The sequence below is a fragment of the Perca fluviatilis genome, chromosome 19 (genome assembly GCF_010015445.1).
Source record: "Perca fluviatilis chromosome 19, GENO_Pfluv_1.0, whole genome shotgun sequence".
NCBI lineage: Eukaryota > Metazoa > Chordata > Actinopteri > Perciformes > Percidae > Perca > Perca fluviatilis.
Genome location: NC_053130.1, coordinates 6,558,460 through 6,583,991, shown reverse-complemented (window position 1 = coordinate 6,583,991; position 25,532 = coordinate 6,558,460). Strand labels below are relative to the sequence as shown.

Genomic DNA, 25,532 nt, shown 5'->3' with positions numbered 1-25,532 from the left:
TTTGTGTGCTGTGAATTTGCAGCGTTATGAGCTCGTCCCAGCGGAATGTGTTGATTAGCATGTGAGCCAACTGGATTCTCCCTCATTATCTAACAAGCTAATTACAAGCTAATTATTTCAAGGGAGCGAGGTTAGCAGTTCAACTTTGCAAAGTTGTGAAATTGATACAGACAATGCAGCAGTGAAGGTAATCATTATAGTGGATGGTGTATCTGCTTGTGTAGTTGAGAAAGAAATCAAGTTGAACGTCAGGAAAAAGTGGTACGTCTTTAATTAGAAAACAAGCTATACTGCAAAGAAAACAAGTGCCTCTAAAATAAATGGATCCAATAGCTAATCAGACACTCAATCAAACACTTTTAGTACTGTGGAATGAAAAGTAGACACAGTTTTTCATTTACCCACTCTATTTTTAGACAAATTACCCATTCAACACATGCATACATACTGGGCAAGTTCATCGACATATGGCACACCTTGCATTGAAATTTCTTTTAGTGAATACATTATCACATTACTTCTGGGTTGCATTTCTTTCAAGAAACAAAATCATTGTTTAGGGAGTCATTAAAATGTTTAAATATCTTCCTGCTGCAAATTGATATATTTTATTGAAATTTTTCTTAGGTTTGATAATAAAACATAATCATTACAAAGGCAGACAAACGGCAGGGTGGTTTTCAAAAATTGTTTATCACAGGTAGGAGAAAAGCAAACATAAAGCCCTACAGCTTTTGGTACAACACTACAATTGTGGTACTACAAGGTGGTGTTGTAGTTTTGTAAGGCTTCTTCTCAAGTTGAAGAACAGATTTGTAGTTCCTTGAAGCAGCACTTATCAATATTTTTACATTAAAATGGATCAAATGATTATGTGTAGTGGGAAAAGAGAATTATCACCAAATCTGCAGTTCCCCTTTAAGCTTCTTTCAGCTCGATGTTTTGTTTACACAGCCCACAACTTTCCTGTTTTGGATCGCTCTTACAGGCAGCTGCTTTCAGTGAAAAAGCTCTAAAAATACACTGTACGCAACCTGTTTAGCACCAAACAGAACATAGACACAATTGGAGACTAGCTGGTGAACGCAGTGGAGCATTTAGCAGCTAAAGATCCAGATATTTCCCTCCAGAGTTGGTGGGGACCAAAACAGTGCTAAAAGAAGAGTGAATAATGAGCTTGCATGTGTAAATAAGCAACCTTTTGTTCACCATTATATTAAGGTTCCATGATATGTAATATATATGTATATGTGTTGTCTTTCCCAAGTGGACAAAAAATAATGAATGCAGCTTTAAGGTTTGTAACCCTGTAGTTGCTGGTAGAAGCCGGGGTTGGGGCGAATTGAGGGCCTCGCCACTTTCACCTGGCTGTATGCATCGTCAAACGAAAGCCCCTCCCTCAACATCAGGTAGCCAATGACAACGGAGGAAGAGCGTGATACGCCCGCGTTACAGTGGACCAGCACCACACCGTCCTATGGATAGAGAAAGTGAGTGTGACAGGAAAACAGAGAGGGTAAACGTAAGAGAGAACATTAATTAATTAATTAAAACCTCTACATTGGGGTGGCAGTAGCTCAGTCCGTAGGGACTTGGGTTGGGAACCGGAGGGTTGCTGGTTCAAGTCCCAGTATGGACCAAAGTACGGAGTGTGGATTGGTAGCTGGAGAGATGCCAGTTCACCTCCTGGGCACTGCCAGGTGCTCTTGAGCAAGGCACCATACCCCCCCCAACCGCTCAGGGCGCTGGCAGCCCACTCACTCTGACATCTCTCCATTTGTGCATGAATAGGTTCTGAGCATGTCTGTGTGTATTTCAGGCCTGTGTGTAGTGATTTCTAACAAACAGAGTGTAAATTGTAATTTCCCCACTGGGGATCAATAAACAGTATAATTATAATTAATTACATGTTCAAGTGGTCACATCAGGAAAAACATTACCTGTCTGGTCAACATAACACAATGCTGCAATATCACGATATGATTTAGCAATGAATACAGTACAACATAAGCTCTATTGTATTGGGTTGTTTCAGAAGTTTCAGAGGCTGAAGTCTAAAAACATCAGCACATAAAACCAAAATGATCTTTTTTTGTCTTGAGACGCTACAGGCAAAAACACAATTTTTTAATTTTGAGGTTTTGGGCTATTTGGCTTCCATAACATGTCTTCTTTCAGAGTAGTGGAAAGAAAACATGTATTTTACTGCACTTTGTCTATTTGTGTCTGTAGATTTCTACTACATTCACCAAAAGTTAGCATTGCATAATGCCTCATTTGCATATCTAAACATCAAGTCTTCAGAAAACTTGTAATACAAAAAAATATTGTCTTAATGTAAATAATCAACTGGGGAAGTTTCATGGTGATATCTGTTAGGTAAAATATTTTCCATATTCACCCTGTAGTGTCTCCCCAAATGATGAACATGTTCTAATAAATGAGTGAACTGTTCACCGTGTTGAAACAAAATCAGATAAATTGGTAAAATCACAGCTTAAGTAATCATTTCACAGCATTTTTGTCATTTCTGACTTTCCAACACCTCTGATAGCAGCTTTACACAGACCATGTAGAGGAAGTTGAGCTGGAATAAAACATTTTTACTTTTACTTTACTTATTACGTGTGTGTATGTGTGTGTGTGTGTGTGTGTGTGTGTGTGTGTGTGTTTGTCAAAATTTGCGATCTGATTAATATTAATGTTGATGTAATTATTTTACTGCCTAGAGTGCCTGGCTGGAAATTAATTTTTGAAATTCCAGCCACATCCTTAGACAATGCGTGCAGGCCCACGGCTCAGAACTGAAGCTCAGCATATTGACACATTTGTCTCTTTTATTCAACATGGAGCCTCCCATCACAGAATAAAGTATCTTTTCTGGCCGAGATGACGCAGAACAGAAACTGTAAGCACATTTTTTGACTTTACGTGTCAATTAATAGCCACTGAGGAATAGGAGATTTAAATTAGCTTTGGCTACACACACATACTGTGTTTTGGTTACTGTAATTGACATGTTATCACCGTTATCTGTGCTTTCATTTCAAACTATAACCCAATCAAGCAGTTCCTCTGGGAAACATACAATCAAATGAAGCACATACAGAACACACAGAGAGGCTATAGAAAGAAAGACATCAATCTTTAATACGTTTCTATCAATCAAAAAGGTTTCTCTGCTCCTTTATATTATTTGTGCTGGTGTCTGCAGTCACGATAGTTGCATTTCAGCTCTCGGCTTCCTCCCTTCAGAAAACAACAACAGACAAACTTCTACAAACTGAAAATTGCCTGAGCAAGATAATCCATCAAAGAGAACATGGAGACTTAATTTGGTTTTCTCCGAGTTTCTTGTTTTGCTGTGATTTCATTGCGCTCGAGTTGAGTGTTTTCATATCAGTGCTCACATCACATTATGTTCTGCTTACGGTCAATCTCCTGACACACACAGGAAGAAATGCTCTGCCTGGAAATAATCCCTTAAAACGTATTACATACAGTACGTGATATGACACAGAGAAAACTAAGTGTAAGCAGAGAAAACGTTGACTTTCATCATTTAATGACCCCAGCGTGGTCTTTTGCTAGTTATTCTGACCACCTACTTCGCCTTTGTGCTGAGTTACAGATAACCGACTGCTGTAAATGCATCGCAGTGAGGTAGCAGAAAAGCCGTGTGCACACACTGACATGTTAAATTAGCCGGCAGAAATATTAAAGATGGCATTTTTAGGCTACATGAGCCTCCTGAGAAAAGCTAGATACAGAAATCAATCAAAAGAGATTTGATGCATTTTTTAACTTGTAAAACCATGAAACTCTGTGAAACTGTGTATGTGCGCATCTGTCAGTGATAAAAGATGACTATTTTAGTAAAGTAGAAGTTTGAGGTACTTGTACTCGGTTATAGTGATAGTCCAATTAATCGGTCGGCCGATTAATCGGGCCGTTTAATGCCATTTGATGTCCAACCCCAACACCCCCCTACACTACATTTCAGATACTCTACAGATTAAGATTTTAAAAACCTATAAAAAGGGCATAATAAATATAATGCATTTTTGTGCAATTAATTAAAATAGCCAACAGCATGTAAATAAGTGAAAATGGCTTTCATCTCAACAAATTAAACAACATTAAAATGCTGCTTTAAAAGAATCAGAATAAAAATGTATTCATCATTATTAAGTATATGAATCCAATAACATAATATATAAACACATAAGACTGATAGAGGCTTTTACGTTTTAGTTTTATGTATATTTACCTGAATATTACCTGAATATTGAACCGATTTTTCAGTATTTTGACTTAAAACTAATTTGATTTTGAGAAATACGCTTATTTGCTTTCTTGCAGAGATTTAGATGAGAAGATACTGCTCCCATGTCTGTGCGGTAAACATGAAGCTACCACCAGCAGCTGGCTAACTTAGCTTAGCATAAAGATGGGAAACGTGAAACAGCTAGCCTGCCCTAAGGAAACTAAACCTCTAAAGCTCACTCCATAATATGTTGTATCTTATACAAAAACTGATGATTTTTCCAAAAGCCATAACCACCTTGAACTTGTGAACTCACACATGCACTGACTTCACAGTCTAAGCCCCCAACCCACAGACTTTCTTCTACTCACCTACTGTGCAATTTTTAATATTTAATACTATTGATAATATTGATAATGCTGTGCAATTCCATTACTGTGCAATATCTGTATACTGGGCAATATCATTACTCTCATTTCCAATATCTATTACTTATGATCACTTATATATATCAATATTCAAATAATGTGCAATAACCCATATTGCATATCACACTGTATATACAACCATACTTATTTTTTCATATATATATGTATATAGTGTCTCAACTGTGCACCTTAGCCCCCCGCCCCCTTTTTGCACTACTTATTTTATTCCATGTTATTATATTTTTTTCTACGTATATGTTGGCACTTGAAAAGGAGTCGCTTTTAATCTCATTGTACATGTGTATAGTCAAGTGACAATAAAAGGCATTCTATTCTATATGTACAAATGACAATTCATAGTTTAACGGGAGTTAAGTTATGTTCCGAAACATTTCAAATATGTCAAACCTTTCTTTATAAAAGTCAAATTTTAAATCAGAGACTCTATTTGTAAAGTTGTATTTTACATGAATGTGTGTACGTACCTGTTCTCGGGCCTGATCTATGAAGGAGCTGCATTCCCCGACATATGAAGTGATGTCAGTGTCTGGGAGGTCCAGGATCTGCAGCGTCTTATAAATCAACTGATCTGGGAACAGGTTAGTCACTCCATAGGCCACATTTAGCACATGAGACACCTGACAGAGAGTAAGAGACATGACACTCCTTGAGCAAACGACCCCTGAGCATTGACTTGTTTAAAAGGGAGATATTCTGTCAGCCATATTGATGACATGACACAACCTGAATGTGACTGAGTGAGAGGTCAGAAAGACAGAGCAAGAAGAGGGTTGGGAGAAAGATTAAAGAGGACAGAGGGGCGAAAAGGAGGGAGAGGGGGGAGACGGGAAAGAAGACAGATGGCTCCAATTCATTCTGCAGTATCTGTCTCCTCTCACTTAAATTTAGCTTACCTCAGAGGGCTGAATTCTCTCCTCCTCTACATCTGCTTTTGGACTGCATCTAACATCCTTCCCCCCCAATAGGTTAAAGGATAAGTCTGGTGATGTATGCTACATGCTTCTAATTCTCAACAAATCCCAAAAGACCAAAATCAACCGTAAATGAATCCCATTTACAAGTTTTATCTGTGTTTAAAGCCTGATATATCTTCTTGCTCTGTGCCATAGAGATCCATTGTTGCCAAAAAAACTATTAAAGACATCAATGAGCCACACTGTTGCACTGGCTGACATGTTCCTTCATTACCATGAACACACACACTTTAGTTTATTTTGACTCAATCCCACATACACCTGTGTCTTAATCCGCAGCAGAAATTAGTTCCCAACAAACTATTTACTGATGTTTGAGTAACTTTTGTTCAAAACTACATTTCCCAGCTGTTTTAGAAAATGACTGAACATTTAAAAATAAAAAATAAACTAGAATTACCAAAGATTAGTGTCACCAATTCAGTATCCGACCAAATGTCTCCCCTTCTGTTCCTGAGTTATGGCGTTGAATAATGGCCAGAAAAGCGTTTTTGCAGAACATTATGATGTCACGGTGAAGTTTATCTTTGACCTTTTTTAGACATAAAATGTATATTGCTTCAAAATTTTTTCCTGTTAGACATTTGTGTGAAATGTTGTCATAATTAGCGTAGGAATTCTTGAGTTATGACCAAAAACATGTTTTTTGAGGGTCAAAGTGACCACCAAAACGTAACCACTTCCTCCAAGTGGATGTTTGTGCAAATTTAAAGACATTCCCTCAAGGCGTTCGTGAGCTATCCCATTCAAGAGAATAGGACGGACTGACAGGCGGTTGTACAAACGGACGTATCGCCGGTACAGAGGCATAATAAAACTAGGCATATAGTTTATTTTTTTTTTTTTTTTTTAAAAATATTAAAAATTTTTTTTTTTTTTTTTTTTTTTTTTTTTTTTTTTTTTTTATTTTTTTTTTTTTTTTTTTTTTTTTTTTTTTTTTTTTTTATTTTTTTAATTTTTTTAAAAATTATTATTTTTTTTATTTTTTTTTTTTTTTTTTTTTTTATTTTTTTTTTTTTTTTTTTTTTTTTTTTTAATTTTTAAAAAAAAATAAAAAAAAAAAAAAAAAAAAAAAAAAAAAAAAAAAAAGGAAATTTTTAAAAAAAAAAAAAAAAAAAAAATTGATTAATTTTTTTTTTTTTTTTTTTTTAAAATTTTTTTTTTTTTTTTTTTTTTTTTTTTTTTTTTTTTTTTTTTAAAATAAAAAAAAATTTAAAAAAGTTTTTAAGTTTATCTGTGAGCCGTTTTTAAAGATACGTTGTGTAACAATTTCTCCCATCTAGCGGTGAAATTGTATACGACAAACAACTGAATATTACTTTCTAGCCCTTCCTCCTATGGTGGCCGAACCCGAAATTAGCTCTTAGTATCTCCATCGTTTACACGCAGCTGTTCTAGCCACTCCAATATTAACTTTGGTCTTGTTGCTTTGCCTGTCGCGTTGTCGTTTTGATTCTCTTTTTCGCTTCCCAGGGGCCTCATTTATAAAACCTGTTACGCAAGAAAAAGTTGCGTGAAGCAGGGTGAAATTTTTCGTCGCAACATTCCTCGCAATAGTCGGGATTTATAAAGAATTTCCATGCATAAAAATGTTCCCAGTTTTCCGCAAACTTTTGACCACACGTGTGATCGTGCGTAATGCTCCCAAGGTTTTATAGACTGCGTTTTAGTGAACTCCGATGGTATGCCCGTTTTCCGAACCTAACCCAGTTTTTGTTTTCCTGAACCCAACAATCCCGTTCTTGCTAAACCGACCCAGAGACGGTCGCGGCGCCCGACGAGGGGCTGCCAGCAACGGGGAGAGGCAGGGGCTCCTCCGACACCGTGCAGCGGAGGGAATGCGCTTTTCCTCCGCTGCTCTCCCCTGCCTCTCCCCGGGAAATGCGTTGTTTGTTTGATGTGTGTCTGTCTGTCTGTCTGTCTGTGTCTGTGTCTGTGCGTCTTTATGTGGTCGTGTCTGATTGTATGTGTCTGTGTGGGAATGTTGTCTTTCTGCACCTGCTATTCCCACACAGTTACCATACAAGCTACCAAATTGTCACATTTCAAGCACTTTCACCTGTTTCGCACCAATAATGATCCAAAATCTTGTTTCTATTTTTTACCTTTTTAATAATTGAATTTCCTTTCTCACAAAAAACGAAAATGATCATATGATCATAAATGTGATCTCAGGGGTAAATGGCAAATATGAACAATAAATTATGTATATCATTGATAATTGAGCTAAATCTGTTAAGTATGTGCTGTGTAACAACAATATGAACACTACACAAGGTTTACGGCTTCCAAACAGGATTGTGTTTCGATGTTCTACCTCTGTTAGGAGCACATCCATCTCACAATCACTGAATCGTGTTTTTGCCCCATTTTTCCGTTTCGTGATTGGTCATCAAGGGCTCCTTTTGTTGTACCCTTAAAAAGGGGAATAGTAACGGGAGAAGGATGAGAAAAACACACACGCAGCTCTTTCCTTCACTCGTCTGTATTGAATACATTCCAAACAACACACACAAAACAACAGACAAATGTATATATAATGTATATATGCGCACACTCAGCTCCAGGACCACAGGCACAATGAATGCATCCCCAACATGCTCCAAATTGTCCAAACTACTGCTTCAACCAAACAAACATGACATGCAAATTACATCTCCAACAAGCCAAACCATCATGGAACCTTCGAATAAGGAGATGCATTCAATTTTTGTCATTATGACGTGAAGCAGACACAAATATACACATATACAAATGAAACGGCAACGCTCCCAAACATCAACGTCAACACTCAGACTCCACGGCGTGGCCACGAGGTATCCGGCTACTAGCTTACTAGCTTGAGTTAGCAAGAAATTCAATAACAAATAAGTCCCACAAAACGTATTTTCCATGCATTTAAAACCACAGTAACATAAAGAAAAATACTATCAACATGTGTTCATAAGTATACAGTGCTTTGCAAACGCTAATTACCGAAAAAGGGGAATAGTAACGGGAGAAGGATGAGAAAAACACACACGCAGCTCTTTCCTTCACTCGTCTGTATTGAATGAGGAAGAGGAGCGCGATCCCCCTACTGGAGCCCCTAGGCATTACCAACACATCGACGTATCACACAGATAAGGATCTGAATTAGCTATCTGCATACAAATGAAACCACACATTTTGAAAACACATACTATGTTCAACTCAAAACAAATTGTATGTCTGAATACGTTGTCATATACAACCTGTCACATACTCCCCCTCAAAACAGATGTTGTCCCCAACATCCAACAACTTTGACCTTTAGTGCAGACAAGGCGTTAAACCGTACAACATTAATAGATACACAATGCACCACTATTTCAGACCAACAATTCAGCTGCATTTTCTCTTATATAGTGCAATATTACAGACTGGAACTCTTTTCAAACATTCTTTCATATTCGGATAAACATCCAGTGTCCCTCAGTGTCCTAGTTCTCTGTTTCGGTACTTGTTCTGACCTACAGTGTCCACGTAGTTACACAGAGTTCATTGCCGTCTTGTTGACGGTTCTTATAGTATGTCCAAGTTAAGTGCACTTGCCTTTAATACAGGTCCATGAATGTGCTGTGACTGACAGCAACAATGTCATATAAATGTGTATGTTGAGTGTAACCACAGTCCATCTCATGTGCAACAGTCCATTTAAATGTGGATTCTGTGCTGAACAGTCCATTTTGAGTGTAATGTGTATGTACTAACTCAATTCAGTGGCGTGTAATGTTTCTGTCTTCCACATCTTTAATGTCGGAAGTGCTGGAAGTGGTATGGCTGCACAGTGCATGTCCAAGGCACCATACAGTCTTGCCGCTGTAGTGTCCTAAGGTTGTAACAGGCTGGTGAGCCCAGCCCGGTCATATGTGAAGATCTTAGGCTGTCTGTGTTGACGTCTAGGCCGCTGACGCTCCTCACCACTGAGATCACTTGGCACAGGAAGGAGCAGCGTCCTCCAGTTGCAGGCCCTCAACATAACTGTCCTCTTTCTCCTGTGAGCTTTCCATTTCATCCAATGCTTGTTCTTCCTCAGGCGGCATGTTTTCTTCAGATTGTATGCGTTCGAGCTTGGGAGGTATACTAGTACGCATAGGATTGATTGTCTCAGAAAGCGCCCGGTTCAGATTGGTGCTGAAGTGGAACTGGATAATACTCGTCACGTCCTCTTCCTCTGACTGCTCTGTTTCCTTGATTTCCTCCACATTTCTCTGCCTCGCTGGCTGTACTGAGGTTTCCAGTGGCAGGTGGTCACATGGGAGGAGAAGATTGCGATGCAAGATCCTTGATCTCCCTTTTCCTTTCTCAGGCCTCAGTTCATAAACAGGGATGTCCTTACTCACTTGGCGCACAACTGTGTGGATAGTATCCTCCCAGTGGCTCCTCAGTTTTCCTGGACCACCACGAGGTGTCATGTTCCTGATTAAGACACGATCACCAGGCTGTAGTACTGAGCTTTTCACTTTACTGTCATAATGTCTCTTACTCCTTACAGCAGCTTTATGAGCATTTTCTCTTGTGATCTCATAGGCTTCTTCCATGCCTTGCTTCCACTTCTCCATGTAGTTACTGTGATTACAGTTTCCCTTGTTCCAAGGTCAAGTTGAACAACATGTCAACTGGCAGTCGTTGGAACGCGCGTAACAGGTAAAATGGGGGAAAGCCGTACCTACTACTGCGAAACTACAATGGTATGCCGCGTACATCAGTTTGTTTAGTGAGTCTTTCCAGTGAGTCTTTTGTCTCTCTGTGAGGGTCTTCAACATCTGGAGTAATGTTCGGTTAAACCGCTCTACCTGTCGTTCCGCGCCGGTGGGGTAGGGGTAGTCCTCGCCCCCCAACTCCACAGTACTTTTCAGTTGTGTAAACAGTTGATTTTCAAATTCACCACCCTGATCGTGGTGTATCCTTGTTGGGAAGCCAAATTTCAATGCATAGTCATTAAATATTTTGTCTGCCACTGTTTTGCCTGATTTGGAAGTTGTGGCGTAAGCTTGTGCAAAACGTGTAAAATGGTCAATGATTACAAGAATATATTCATAACCACCTTTACATTTATCAAGGTGCAAGAAATCCACTGAGACAAGCTCAAACGGTTGAGTGGTGACAATGCTCGTCAGCGGTGCTCTTGTCTCATGACTTGGCTTCTTGTGTTTGAGGCACACACATCTTCTTGCAACATAATCCTCTATCTCTCGCTGCATGTAGGGCCAGTAAAATCGGTCTCGTATCAGTGATGTTGTCCTGTTTACACCTTGGTGGCCCATTTCATCGTGAAGTTCCTTTAACACTGTACTTTTATGTTTTTCAGGAAGAACCAACTGTTTTCTGTTTGCAGTTTTCCTGTACAACACTCCACTTTCATTAATTTCCAGTTTGTCCCACTCTCTGAGAAGACATGTGATCTGTGGACTGAGTTGTTTTAGTTCTTGACCTGATGGCTTTTTGTCAGCCAGTTTGAACTGAACCACCGATCCAATAGTGGAATCATTCCTCTGGTCGTGTTTAATTTGTCCTGTTGTTAGTGGAATGAGAGGTGTGCCTGTAGCAACTGCCGCGCATTCAACTGAAATGCCCATGGACCAAGACACGTTGGATTCATCCTGATTTTCCACTGCCTGTGTAGCTGCACCAATCACATCATATGCCATTTCCTCTGAACACTCTTTCATGAATGTCTCCACATCCAAAGGCATTCTGGACAGACTGTCTGCGTCAATATTTTCTTTACCAGGGCGGTATTTGATTGTGAAATTGAAATCTGCTAGTTCTGCTACCCACCGGCACCCTGTTGCATTCAGCTTAGCAGTGGACAGCACATAGGTAAGTGGATTATTGTCACTGTAGACGGTGAAGAATGGTGCATAGTATAGATAATCACGGAATTTCTCTGTGATTGCCCACTTGAGAGCTAAAAACTCTAATTTGCCTGAATGTAGATGGTAATTCTTCTCGGCTGCAGTTAAAGTTCGGGAGCCATAGGCAATTACACGAAGCTTCCCATTCTGTCTTTGGTACAAAACTGCACCTAGTCCTTGGTTGGAAGCGTCAGTATGGAGGATAAAGGGCTGTGAAAACTCTGGGAAGCCTAGAACGGGAGGCTGAATGAGACAGTCTATCAACTGTTCCAGTATTGACTGGTGTGCATCAGTCCACTCAATGGGTGTGTTGGATGGCATTCCTTTGCTATTTCGTTTAGTTTGCCACTTCCTCTTTTTGTTTTGCAGGGTCTCAGTCTCTGCAGGTTTTTTAAACAGTTCATACAAGGGACAGGCAATACGTGAGAAATCCTTGATGTACTGCCGGTAATAACTCAACAGTCCTAATATTGCTCTTAGTTCACCGACAGTACCTGGCTGCTTGTCTTTCAGGGCCCTTACTGCAGCAGTATCAGCAGAGTCCATCCTGTTTCCCTCAGCAGACACAATCCTCCCAAGGTACCGTACTTCCGCTTTAAACAGGTCACATTTCCTGGGTTTCAGTTTTATCCCATGTTCCTCAGTCGTCGCAGCACCCTTCTGACATCACTGACATGATCCTCAAAGGTTTTGCTAAACACAAGAACATCATCGGATATAGGCACACATATTTCATCCCTTAAGCCCTCTAAGCAATGTTCCATGCAGCTGGAATGCTGAAGGTGCGTTCATGAGCCCAAACGGGATTCGGACCCACTCATACAGGCCCCAGGGGGTCACAAAAGCTGTTAAGTGTCTACTGTCCTTTGACGCATAACCCCTGGTGATATGCCTTACCCTGGTCCAGCAGTGAAAAGGGGTGTTTCCCCCAGAGTGTCCATAATGTCCTGTACTCTGGGGGTGGGGTGGCGATCTGGGTGAGTTTTCTTATTGAGCTCCCTGTAGTCAATACATAAGCGCAGAGTCCCGCTTTTTTCTTACACATACAACTGGGGAGGAGTAGGAAGAGGTAGACTTTTCAACCCACCCTTGCGCCTATCAAGTCCTGTAAGTAGTCTTTCATCTCCTTGTACAAAGGCTTTGGAACAGAGAATATAGCTTTTGACACGGTTCAACATCTTTTAGTGAAATGTCCATTTGTAGGTTTCCGACACAGCCTATGTCATCATCAGACCTGGAAAATGACTCTGATTCTTCTCTTAACATCTGACTGACTATTTGTCTCTGATGTTCCTCAAGGTGAGTCAGATCAACAGGAGGATCCCACAGTTCATGTGCAGAGAGGCTTTCACTGGAACTCTGGGCCTGGACGTGGTGAATGGATGTGGTTGGTAGATGATCTGTTTTGAATATGTTGGCAGGATACACTGACCTCACTGACTGTACAGTTCCAATAACAGACCTTCCTGGCAGTGTAATGTCATGACCTGTAGGGTTTTGCACACTAACAATGATTTTTGGAGCCACGCCTGCCTTCACTGACACAAGGGTATCACAAAAGTCCAGTCCTTCAGGCCACTGTGGATTCTCATGAGGTTCGAAAATCAGAGTCTTGTCCTCTTTGAAAGGCGGGGCCTGTACTCGACACTCAATTTGGATGGAGCTCTGTTTAGGCACACTGATTCTCTCATTTGCTGTCCTTACATTATGATCGTATACCTGCCCTACACTCACTGCATTAATAAAGGTTTTGCTTTGTTCTTCCTGAGATGAGGAAAGCCATTTTACAGCCTTCACAAGTTTCTCTTTGTCTCCTTGCTTTGTCTGATCTTGCAGGCTATCTAGGACAAGGTGTTCAATTACATTAAAGCCAATAATAGGACACTGTTGTTGGTTGCCTTTCAGCACTAGCATAGGTATTAGCAACTCATGATCACTAGCGGTAAGCTTAAAGGACACTTCAAGCCAGCCAACGTATGGCATTTCTGTCCCATTGGCTGCTTCAATTTGTAACGGATCAAGTGGGTTGACTAGCTCTGCTACATCTCTGAGTGGCACATCAGGTAAATGGCTTTTTTCCATTGTTCGTCTATAGCACAAACCTGTGAGCCTGTGTCCCAAAGCGCCTGAATCTTTTGTTTGTGCAGGAGACACCTGATTAAACACTTCTTCCCTACTAGCTCTTTACAGTAGGTGTTTTCTCCAGAGCACTATTTTCTTTGCATTTAATTTTCTCGCATAACTGTGTTGTCTTTTCTTAACATTTGAACATGCATAGGGCTTACAGTGTCTTTTGTGTGCTGGCCAATGGGTTTCCTGGCACTCTTTTGAGCAGTACAGTGTGGTTTTACAAACTGAACAACATTTTAGTTCCTCATTTCCTTTTCTTTTCACAACTTGTGCAAGCTTGGGACTTATCTATGTTACTGGTCGCTCCATGTCCCGGTGGAGCAACCCCTCTTAGTTTAAAGGACTCTTCCTAACTGGCTCTACTGGTCTCTGTGCTTTACAACCCGCTCGAAGTGTTCACTGCTTCCACACTTAAAGCAATGCTGACAGTACTCTTCACCTGCTTGCATACAAGAGAAACACCTTTGGGCGAGCGCGGGTGCTGGGTAGAACCGCTGAGGTGCAAACCTTTGCTGAAACTGAGTTGTCTCCCTCATTCGCCCAGGACCGAATGCTGGACGGTAATTCTGTACCACTGTTGGTGACTGCTGTGTAAAAGGGCATGGGATCTGATTCATTGTTACGATGTGGGGCTGTGGGGGCGAAAACTGGATATGGGGCAGGCATATTTGCTGGTTCTCTGCTTGGTTGGGGATATTGTGGGGGTGCAGGTGTGGATCTTTGGATGGTTTCCTGATCTGGGAGACCTCAGTTCTCAAGTCCTTCAACAGGACCATGTCAGAGCGCATTTCTTTATCTCAGAAAGCAGATCCGGAGGGAGTGTAGCTGTGCTTGTGGGATGGTGCTTTTCTTTTCCACTGGAAGTTCATTTGACTGAACTGTATTCACATTAGTTACACGTGATGGAGCAGCATGTTTCTTTTTGTCCTGCCTCTCTTTCGTGCCACATGCAATGTTTAATTTCTCCAGCAGCAGCTCATCTGAAGTGTTCGTTTTGCAGGAGGTAAGGCTGCAGGTCACTCTTAATGTTGTCACCTTGAAGGCCAGTTAGGACAGTGTGCATGAATAGACTCTGGACTAGCGCTTGGGTCATATTTTAGACTTGAATCAGCTTCCTGAGAAGCAAACAGGATCTTCTGTCTCAGGTCCATTGTTCTTATCAGGAAATTCTGAGGGGTCTCCTTACCGTTTTGGACCTCAGAGGTGAGTTGTTTATATAACTCTGTGGCACCTTTCTCCTGGTAATGGGATCTGGAGGATCCTGCGAAGGGCAGGCAGGGTAAGTTTGTCTTTCCCTTCAAGGTAACCCTCGCGAACTGCAGACCTGGTGTGATGGCGTGGATTACAGCATCAATAATCTCTGACTCTGGATAGTCCTTGTTGAGCCCACTTTCAATTTGTCGGGCTAAACTAGAAAAGGTTAGCCTATCTTTTGCCCTGGCTCACCTATCTGGCCAGAAATCTTAAAATCTTTGGCGCCACATGGAACCATTAGAGGGTGCTGGGGCCATATTCTTTGCTGTTTTGCTGGGACTGGCAGGGTTCTTCGCACTTGATTTCATTAGGCCATGCATTGCATCCTCTTTTTCTTTCAGTGACAGCCTCAACGCCTCTACCTCTTTCTGGAGGTTTTCCTGTTCATCAATTTGACTTAGGATTTCACATTCACTTAGGTTTGTTGCCATATGGATTTTGTCTATTATGTCCTGAACATTAAGGAGGTCTGACATGCCCTCATCCTCCAGGTCGGCCAGTTCTTCCCGGCCAAGATACTCTATTACATGAGAAATTAACTGACCGCGAGTTTTACCAGCCACATGTTCTGTTCCTGATCCCAAAATCTGAAGTGTGTTGCATAATTTAATCAGCTGTTTGACAGTCAGTTGGTACAATTTTCCTTTAATCTCCAGTTGCAGCTTCTCCAATTCAGACTCCATTTTAGCAGAAGAGTTGGCACAAGCAGTAAAGTAAGTGTTTATCTGACTTAATTGTTTTTTTCTTTTCCCTAGTGGTCACTTTTGCTCACTTCAGGATACAAGTTGCCAGTATATGTCCGAAGACCACCTTGACCGCCTTGTCAGACTCTTCTCTCTGATGCCTGGGTTGTTTTATGGGATGATGGATGCGAGGATTCCACTTAGAGCTCAGGGATGGTCCTCAAGCCAAACATCCCAGCGGTGCCTCCAAATGTTGTACCCTTAAAAAGGGGAATAGTAACGGGAGAAGGATGAGAAAAACACACACGCAGCTCTTTCCTTCACTCGTCTGTATTGAATACATTCCAAACAACACACACAAAACAACAGACAAATGTATATATAATTTATATATGCGCACACTCAGCTCCAGGACCACAGGCACAATGAATGCATCCCCAACATGCTCCAAATTGTCCAAACTACTGCTTCAACCAAACAAACATGACATGCAAATTACATCTCCAACAAGCCAAACCATCATGGAACCTTCGAATAAGGAGATGCATTCAATTTTTGTCATTATGACGTGAAGCAGACACAAATATACACATATACAAATGAAACGGCAACGCTCCCAAACATCAACGTCAACACTCAGACTCAATGGGGGCCACGAGTATCCGGCTACTAGCTTACTAGCTTGAGTTAGCAAGAAATTCAATAACAAATAAGTCCCACAAAACGTATTTTCCATGCATTTAAAAACCACAGTAACATAAAGAAAAATACTATCAACATGTGTTCATAAGTATACAGTGCTTTGCAAACGCTAATTACCTTTAAAAGGGGAATAGTAACGGAGAAGGATGAGAAAACACACACGCAGCTCTTTCCTTCACTCGTCTGTATTGAATGAGGAAGAGGAGCGCGATCCCCTACTGGAGCCCCTAGGCATTACCAACACATCGACGTATCACACAGATAAGGATCTGAATTAGCTATCTGCATACAAATGAAACCACACATTTTGAAAACACATACTATGTTCAACTCAAAACAAATTGTATGTCTGAATACGTTGTCATATACAACCTGTCACACTTTCAGGGCTGGATTATTCATTGATTGATTAACATGGACCTTATTAGGACAAATATGGGACGACCTTGGGAGGAGCGTGAGGCTCGTGCACGACCGCATAAGGTAACGCACGTCCATATTTATAACGAGAAGAGTGCGTACCGGTGTGCGCCGCAAGGTGTTATAAATCAGAATATTGTTTTTGCGTACGAAAATTCTGACTTTTTTGCGCACGAAATCTTTCGGAATAGAATCTACGCACAGTTTTATAAATGAGGCCCCTGGTGAGTAATCTCCCCCAGGCATTCGTCACGGTGCCAATACGTGTAAGAGGGCGAAATGCAGAGGTATGTCCCTCTTTGGCTAATGTATTTTAAAGATGGAGGCGCAACATGGCTGCCGTCATTCGAGCGAGTCGCTCGTATGTATTCTGAATGATTCTGAATGGCAGATTCTACGCTCACGAGAATACTTTGATTAGTTGGTGGAAGTAATTACACATGAATGAGCACATATTTGTGAAAGAACAAAAAGAGTTTTTGCTAAGAATCAAAATGGGGGGCATTTTAGGGCTTTATTTGTGTAGGGCAGCTGAATATATGAAGGGGGAGAGAGGGGGAACGACCTGCAGCAAAGGGCCGCAGGTCGGAGTCGAACCCGCAGCCGCTGCATCGAGGAGTAAACCTCTCTATATATGGGCACACACTCCAAGTGAGCTACCCAGGCACAAAGATTTACATCTTTCATAGGAGCCGATGCTTGCCTGGGGCTTAGAAAGGGAAACGCATTGTTGGTTTTGGTCTTTCAATGGGATAGGTTGACAATAAAAATGTAGAATACTGGCAGCGTTTTCCTTTAGTAAGAACACAGGAGGGAACAGACCATATTTCATCACTAAATGAGTGTTTTTACATGCACACTGGCTATGATGAGGCTTTTGGAAAATCCCGGTTATGTGATTATTTATTAATTTAAACGCAGGTAGTTTGACAGGGACTATGCTCTTTGATCAACAGAAAAATAAAAAAAAGTAATCTGTTGTCCCTAGCCAGCTGCTAAAAATAGAATAAAACAGCATACTTCAAAACTGTGAGATATTAACACCTTCAGCATGTTTCTGATCATTCTCTGCCATGTTCGCAGGTGCGTTCACAAATCGAGTTATGTAGCAATTAGTCAGTGAAGCAAAACATCTAATGACTGATGATGTAATTTGGGTCCATCTGCTGAAATAAAAGTCAATTCCTGACTTTGGTAATGCAGATGGTGCAATTTTTTTTTTTTTTTACGCTTTTCATCCCATACTAAACATTTGATAGAGAAGCTAAATGCAGCAGAGTGGTAAATGCGGCAAAGTTGAGGCAGCCAGAAACTCAAACTAATCCTCAGCTGTTGAGGTAAAATAAAAGACAGAGTTGGCGGACGTGAAGCCGTCAAACATAAAACTGTGAAACGTGGACGATATTAGAATAATTGATACAGGGAGATAAATAATCAGGTTTCTCTACATTCCATATAGACATTATAACCTGGATATAAAAAAATCCACTCAAAGAGAGACTCAAAAACGTGATTCTACAGGGCATGAGGCGGCAACATATTCATTGTACCTTTCCTGTCTTGAATAGAGATTTGATTGCCCGACAAACTACAGCTTCAACACCCTGTTATGTTCTTTTTTATTGCGAGACCAGCTAATGTTTATTAAGCGGTCTGCTGGCAAGAACAGATCCTTTTTTTTATAATATAATATTTATATGTCATATCTGAGCTTTATTAGCTATCTGTGTGAAACCCTGGTTGGTTTGGTTATTAGGCCAGGTCAGGGTTTCATCGCTGAAACAGGAAGTGAAGGTATGCGTAATCTCTCCAATCCATCATCCTGGGACTGCACAGGCAGCAATATGCTCATGGCCGGGGGCAGCCACTGCAGAGAGGAGTAGTCACATCTCTCTGATGTGGAGAAGCCGCGCTGAGACTTACTGTAATCATGTACTCCCTCTGCTGAGCTAAATTGTCACTGCATGAGTCATGAAGCTCCTCTGGCTACCGGCTGGCCGCAGGACAGGCAGCACACCTACGCTGGCTGCCTCTGATCTCATGTCACTACACATGCGGTCACAACAAGGCAAGGGCATGCCCGCTCTATCGATCCCTCTGTACTGACCTTAAATCTCTGCAGGGTGTCAATGTCGTGGGCTGCATCCTGAGAGGCTGAAAAGACAGAAACAGCTTGATGAGAAGACAGAATGGAGGGCATATGCCTCTGCTTCCCAAAACTTATCTACTTTAAAAAAAAGAAAAGAAAAAAATGCTTCCTGCAGGCTGACAATAATTGCAGTAAAAGTTAGAAAATGATCAAATGCTGCTCCCCCCCCACCCTTCACATGAATATTTATCGGCATCTCCCTTATTTATTTTCACACGAGAGAGACAAAATGTACCACTTAATTTGGCTGTAAAGAACCATCAGTGTTATGGCGATGATGGCGATGCTGCTGGTTTGTTGTTTGTTTTAATCTTTTTTTCATTTCAATTTGTTCAGATCCATGTTAGTGATGATGGTGCCAGAGCGGCTTTCTAGCTTTCGCCACAAATTCATCGCTTCCAGCGCCTCGTCACCCCAGGCAATACAACGGCTCATGAAATACTCATATTCATGTAACACAAACAGTCAAGTTGTTTCTCCATTGTTCATACATTCTCTGATAAGAGTCCAAGGGGCGCCTTGACCATGATGCTGCTGGTTTTGTTAAATCTGTAAACATCGATTCATCTTTTAAGTCATTTATTAAACAAAAAAACTGGTTCCAGCTTCTAAAATGTGAGGATTTGCTATTTTTTTTAAAACAAGTGATCTTAAGATTTCACCCTGGGCTTTGCAAAAAATTTGAAAGCCATTTATTTGACATTTTATACACAACAGCAGCAGCTAAACATATTTTAGACACCTAAAAAAAATCGGTATCAGTTTAAGCGGACGCTGTGTTTAGATTATTTTTACCGCTTTCCCTTGCCGTCAGACAGCCCTGTCCGACGTTTTTTAAGGGTTAGCTCGGATTCACCAAAGTCACACAACAATACAAACAAGTTAGTCTGTATCCACGACGTTCCACTTCCGGGATTGCTCCGGTGCCGCTGGAAATTCCACCGGATTTCACTCTTTTCGGCCAGATGTCCGTTACCTTCTGCTTTCTTTGCGTTGGAATTTTCAACTCCAGTCGATAACTGCTCCTCAGATCTCTGCAGGGTAAATCCACACAGCTAGCTAGACTATCTGTCCAATCTGAGTTTGCTCTCGCACGACTAAAACTACTTTTGAATGTACAACATGTTCCACCAAAACAAGTTCCTTCCCGAGGCGATTTTCCAGCGGTACTGTTGCTCCGTCCGGTGCTTAGCACCGCCTAAGACGATTGCGATTGGTTTAAAGAAATGGCCAATAAACCAGAGCACGTTTTTCTCCCATCCCAGAATGCTGTGTGGACTAGCCAGACCCTCCTCCGCAGCGCTGTGAAGGAAGGTCCGGCAAAGCCAGGATACAAACAAACAAACAGATGCAGGCAGCGGTAGAGCAGCTGCAAATCCCGTGTTCTGCGAGGTAAAATTACTGCTTTTGTCAAAAGGAGTCCGGTGGCTTTGAAGAGAGAACAGCTTCAGTTCCCCGTCTGAAAGGGCTGTCTGATGATAAGGTAAGGAATTCTAAATATAGTGTACACATAAACTTATATAGATTTTTTGTGTCTAAAATACAATTAGCTGCTGCCTCTGTTTACAGCAGTACATTGCTCAGCTTCCATGTCGGTACTCCTGCCTGCTTCTCCAAACTGGGGGCGCGCCGGCCCGCATCTACTGTAATGAAAAGATTCCCTATTCCTGCAGCCTTATTCCTGCTAATATAAAGCAGGGAACAACCAGCGTATTAAAAGAAAGCAATGAGTCCTCACATAAATACAGAGTTGTTTAAAAAAAAAAAAAAGTCAATTCACTGGTGTACAACTTCAGCAGCAGCAGCTGAATGCTGCAGGATAAAAGCACCTTTATCACTTAGTAAGAAAACATTCAGACAGAAAACCATTTCTGAACAGCTGCAACACCGAGGAGGAAAGATATCAGTCAGCGGAAACCAACAGTAAAATGGCTTACGGCTACAGAAATAAAAAGACAGGCATAGGAATCAGATGATTTGTATAGCAGCACTAGGCTATGCTTAGAAGCCTCTGATACAAACATTCAATGTTATCTACAGCTGCAGAAAGGGAAGTTTATGATTTTCATGAAAAGAGTGAGCAATGGTGTTTTCATGACAAAAGCCTTTATAACAGCAAGGATGAATTAGAGATGGTCTGATACCAGTTTTGATTCCCGATACCGATTCTGATACCTCAACTGGCCGATACCGAGTGCCAATCCGATACCAGCGTGTCATATATTTGATTGTGTTTTAACAGCTGTATACTGCTATCCCTGTATGGATGTGATCTGAAATATATCTTTGTTGTACAGCTTGGCTCAGGTTAAACTTTTTTGTGAAACATGACTAAACACAAACAAAGAATGCCATAGAATTATCCAGTTTGATAGTCAGTCATAACGGGAAAAGAACATAAATAAACTACTTTAAAGTACATTTTCTTCGGGGCTAAATTGCCTGGTATCAGATCGGTGCATAAACTCCAGTACTTTCCGATACAAATAGCAGCATTTTAGGCAGCATTGGAGGCTTTTCCGTTACTGGAATTGGTATTGGAACATTTCTAGTTTGAATGCATTAGAGCAGGGGTGTCAAACTCAAGTTCCCTAAGGGCCACACTAGAAAATGAGAATCACATCAAGGGCCAGACATAGAGTGTATTGCTTTTATGTCATGGTAAAAGTCAAATATCTTTGACTGAATTATTGCATGTCTCATGTAGTCTTCTCACTTACAGTTTGGTCGACAAAAACCTCGAAGAAAATGACAAAAATGGTTGGAAAAAGCGTAAAAAAAACGTTGTGAAAAGTGACATAAAGTAGGTGGGGTCAAAATGTATTGCAAACCTAAATGTAGATAGGGGCCGGATCAAAATTAGCAAGGAGCCGGATTTGGCCCGCAGGCCTAGAGTTTGACACGTGCATTAGAGGAAGCAGGCCAAAGACGAATGGAGGAAACAAAATGAGACAGACCATACAGCAAGCCAACCTAAGTGACTCCTTCAGCCGAGAAACAGCAGGTAATCGTTGAAAGAGACAGTTAAAACAGAATGAGCGACCGCCTTTTTCAAGTTGTCCAATAACTCTTCATGAATAGCATGAGCTGGGAAATTAATTATGTGAAAGAGACATATGGGCAGGAAACAGAATATGATGGCAGGGCTTCCTCCAGATTCCCAGGGTGGATACTCTGCAGCAGCTCACTGCCTTCAAAGTAGCAATATTTGCACTCTTTGCAGTAGCCAAGCCACTTTCACATAATGCCAAATGCATAGTGTTGAGAAGTAAATCTAAATCCAGAGCACAGAGTGTCTTTGGAAATAAGCCAGCTCTCCAGCCCATATGCCTCATCAGTGTAGAAGGAAAAGATTTAAACTGACACATCTGTGAAGAGATACAGGGATGCCAGGATTTTTACAGCATTTATAAACATAAGTGTGACATGGGGACCAAATTCAATCTGCTAAACAACAGAGAACAGACCTCAGTCATACCGAGTAGCAAATGGTATTAAAAGTTCTATTTAAATTCTATATTTAGAAACAAAACTATTTTTACAGTATGTTTGCTCGACAAAACTCTGAGAATGGGGCGCCCGGATAGCTCAGTTGGTAGGGCGGGCGCCCATATATAGAGGTTTACTCCTCAACGCAGCAGGCCCGGGCTCGACTCCAACACTGCAGCCCTTTGCTACATGTCAGTCCCCCCCTCTCTCTCTCCCCTTTTTTGTCTTCAGCTGTCCTGTCAAATAAAGGCCTGAAAATGCCCAACAAAAAAAGAAACTCAAAAAATGGTCCTTCTCAAATAAATATATATGATATTATATAAATAAATATGTATCTCTATATGTGGTTGTTTTTAGATGAGGTATTAAATGTTCTTTTGGTACAGAGAATTCTCCTATATCTTAGGCAAAGAAAACTCATCGAAAAAGTCATGGAATTTTCTTGTACTGTTAAAGAGCTTTCTTGTGATATGCAAAAAGATCAAGTTCCTCTGAATGACACCATTTTTAGTTCGCTGTCCTGTTTGATTGCGATCCATGGAACAGAAATACTGAAAGTTCTCACAATGCCTAATTTGCTTTCTTGCTGTCACGGATTGCACAGGAGTCAGACTGGTGGTAAGTGAAGCATAGCTTTATTTGCAAAAATCCAACAGATAGCGCAGATGACATGAAGGAGTCTAAGTGTCTTGTAGAGACGAGACCAGACAATGAGTGAATGAGCCTGTGCTGCATATAAAGGTGGTGGACTAATGAAGTGCAGGTGGGGAACTGATGACGTGGCCTGATGAGGTGCAGGTCTGAGTGATCAGTAGTGAGGAGAGAGTGAACGGATGAGTGGAGTGAATGACGGTGAATGTGAATGAGTGGGAGGAGTGAGTGCTGGTGATGGTGGGACCCTGACACTTGCCAAGAATTAGATGACGAGATCGAGACTACTGTACTCTCATGTTTGTCAATTAAACATGAAGCTACAGCCAGCCACAGGTTAGCTTAGCACAAAGACAGGAAATAGATGGAAACAGCTAGCCTGGCTCTGGCACAGAAATAGTCCAGCACATAAGCCCCCTGTAAAACTACAAAATTAAACAAACAAAATATAATGTGTTGTTAAAACGTAACTGTTTCCTGCAGTAGCTTCATATTTGAAGGACAATTCCGGCGTAAAATGAACCTAGGGGTTAATAACGATGTATACCGAGTCAAACGTTCTCTGGGATATGTTTTCATGCTAAACAAATGTGTCTCTAGCTTGAAACAAGCTACTGCAAATGTTTGAGCTATGTTACTGGTTACTGGTTGCACGGCGTTCGTCGTTCGACTGGTCATGACTGTTTTCCAAGCGTGGCGCCCTCATGTATACATGAACGCTAGTGTCTTTATAATCTATCTTTTTAATAAACTGTCTGTACACTTACAAAGTTCTCAATGCTTCGGTTTACATGTAGGGACCCTCATTATGCTACCGTTGAAGTGTGGTGCTATTTTGAGCCTTGTTAGTGGTATAGAAATAGCGATTTACCAAGTGGCCCGAAAGCTAGCGTTAGCAGCTAACCACCAGTTCGCGGTAGCTTGTTTAAAGCTAGAGACACATTTGATTAGCACGAAAACAGATCCCAGAGAACGGTCGACTCGGTACACATATGTTATTAACCCCTAGGTTCATTTTGCGCCGGAATTTTCCTTTAACTAAAAGATATGAGAGAGGTATCAATATTCTCATCTAACTCTCGGGAAGAACGCATTGGACAGTGGCGAAATGCTTTATTAGTATATGTGATTTTCACTGTAAACAGGTCTGTCAATCAGGTTTTTTATTAATTTGTGGGATCTGTACTATAAGCTTATCCGGAGTGGTCATATTTATAAACATGACGAGGTAATAATCATCATTGGCATTTACCAAAGGATGGCAGTATAATTATGAATATTAGAGACACTGAAATCATAGCGCTAGAGAGAGCCCAGGGTGCACAAAGTAGACAGAGAGGAAATCACCTCCCGTCTCACAGGGCACATACACTAATGTGACAACTGTGAGAAGAGCATCGCAGACAAAAGGCTGCCTGTCAAGTGGAATGACAGCCTCAAATGGGCTTTGAGGAAAGAAAAAAAAAAAAAGCTAATTAAAAAGTGTCTCCATTGTAACACTGTGGGAGGATCACGACGACAAAGAGGCATTTCAGTATTGGAGAAAACCTGTCCAACGTTCAAAAAGGTGCTTTACTTCAAACCTATCAAAGACCAGCTGCTGTGTAAGGTGTCATAACAGAGAAATGAACAGTTCAATTAGGACTGCTCCATTATGGAGAAATCATAATCACAATTATTTTTGGTCAATATTCAAATCACGATTGTTTAACACGGTTACTCATTGACTTTTGGAAAGATCAGAATCAGAATCAGCTTTATTGGCCAGGTTTGTGTAAACAAACAAGGAATTTGACGCTCAATGGTGTTTTTTGCCCCCAACTGCTCCTTCCAGGCAGCGCTGTGACCGCTGCCTTCAAGGCACCTAAACCTAACCTTAACCCTAACTATAACCAGTGCCTCCCAACGGTGCCTTCCAGGCAGCGCTGCCTGGAAGGCACCGTTGGGGGCAAAAAACACAGATAAAGAATTTGACCTCCGGTTAATCTTCGCTCTCAAACACTCACTTAACCTATAAAGAATAAAAACAGAAAGGACAGTAATAAATATAAAACAAATACTGTTGAGTATACAGTATAGCAATACAATACAATAGAATTTACAAATGTACAAAAAATATACAATACCAATTGAAGAGAGGGAAGGAATAGCACAATATCTGCATAGTCTGAGATTTAAGATTTAAATATAAATATAGTGCAAGGCAGTTCAGTGCAATGTTAATATATTAATAACAATATTGTAATTGTAAGATTGAAATACTGTATGCATGAGGTAGTTGAGCAGAACAGTGTTGATTGACTTTGTTCTGTTTAAGGGGGTGTGCTCTGCGATGTTGTATTTCAGTGAAGGAGTCAAACAAATCAATAGTGAAAACACCTTGAACTGTGACATTTATTTTGCTGTTGAACCTTTTGAATTCCCCTTCAGAGCAAAAGGCAGATACGAGTTTTCCTGCAAAATGCAATGTGCAAAATAGTCATGC

General features: G+C 40.9%; 1 protein-coding gene across 2 annotated transcripts in view; it reads right to left on the bottom strand.

Annotated features, from left to right (window-relative positions):
- Nucleotides 1-253: 253 nt before the first annotated feature.
- LOC120547793 (dual specificity protein phosphatase 19-like) overlaps nucleotides 254-25,532 on the bottom strand; it is a 29,853-nt gene continuing 4,574 nt past the window's right edge. For both annotated transcript variants that reach the window (XM_039783481.1, XM_039783480.1), the window contains exons 3-5: nucleotides 18,866-18,912; nucleotides 5,181-5,333; nucleotides 254-1,475 (exon numbers count right to left, since the gene is read on the bottom strand). In XM_039783481.1, the coding sequence (XP_039639415.1) occupies nucleotides 1,293-1,475; nucleotides 5,181-5,333; nucleotides 18,866-18,912 (383 nt within the window). In that variant the 3' untranslated portion in view covers nucleotides 254-1,292. The remainder of the gene's footprint in view (nucleotides 1,476-5,180; nucleotides 5,334-18,865; nucleotides 18,913-25,532) is intronic.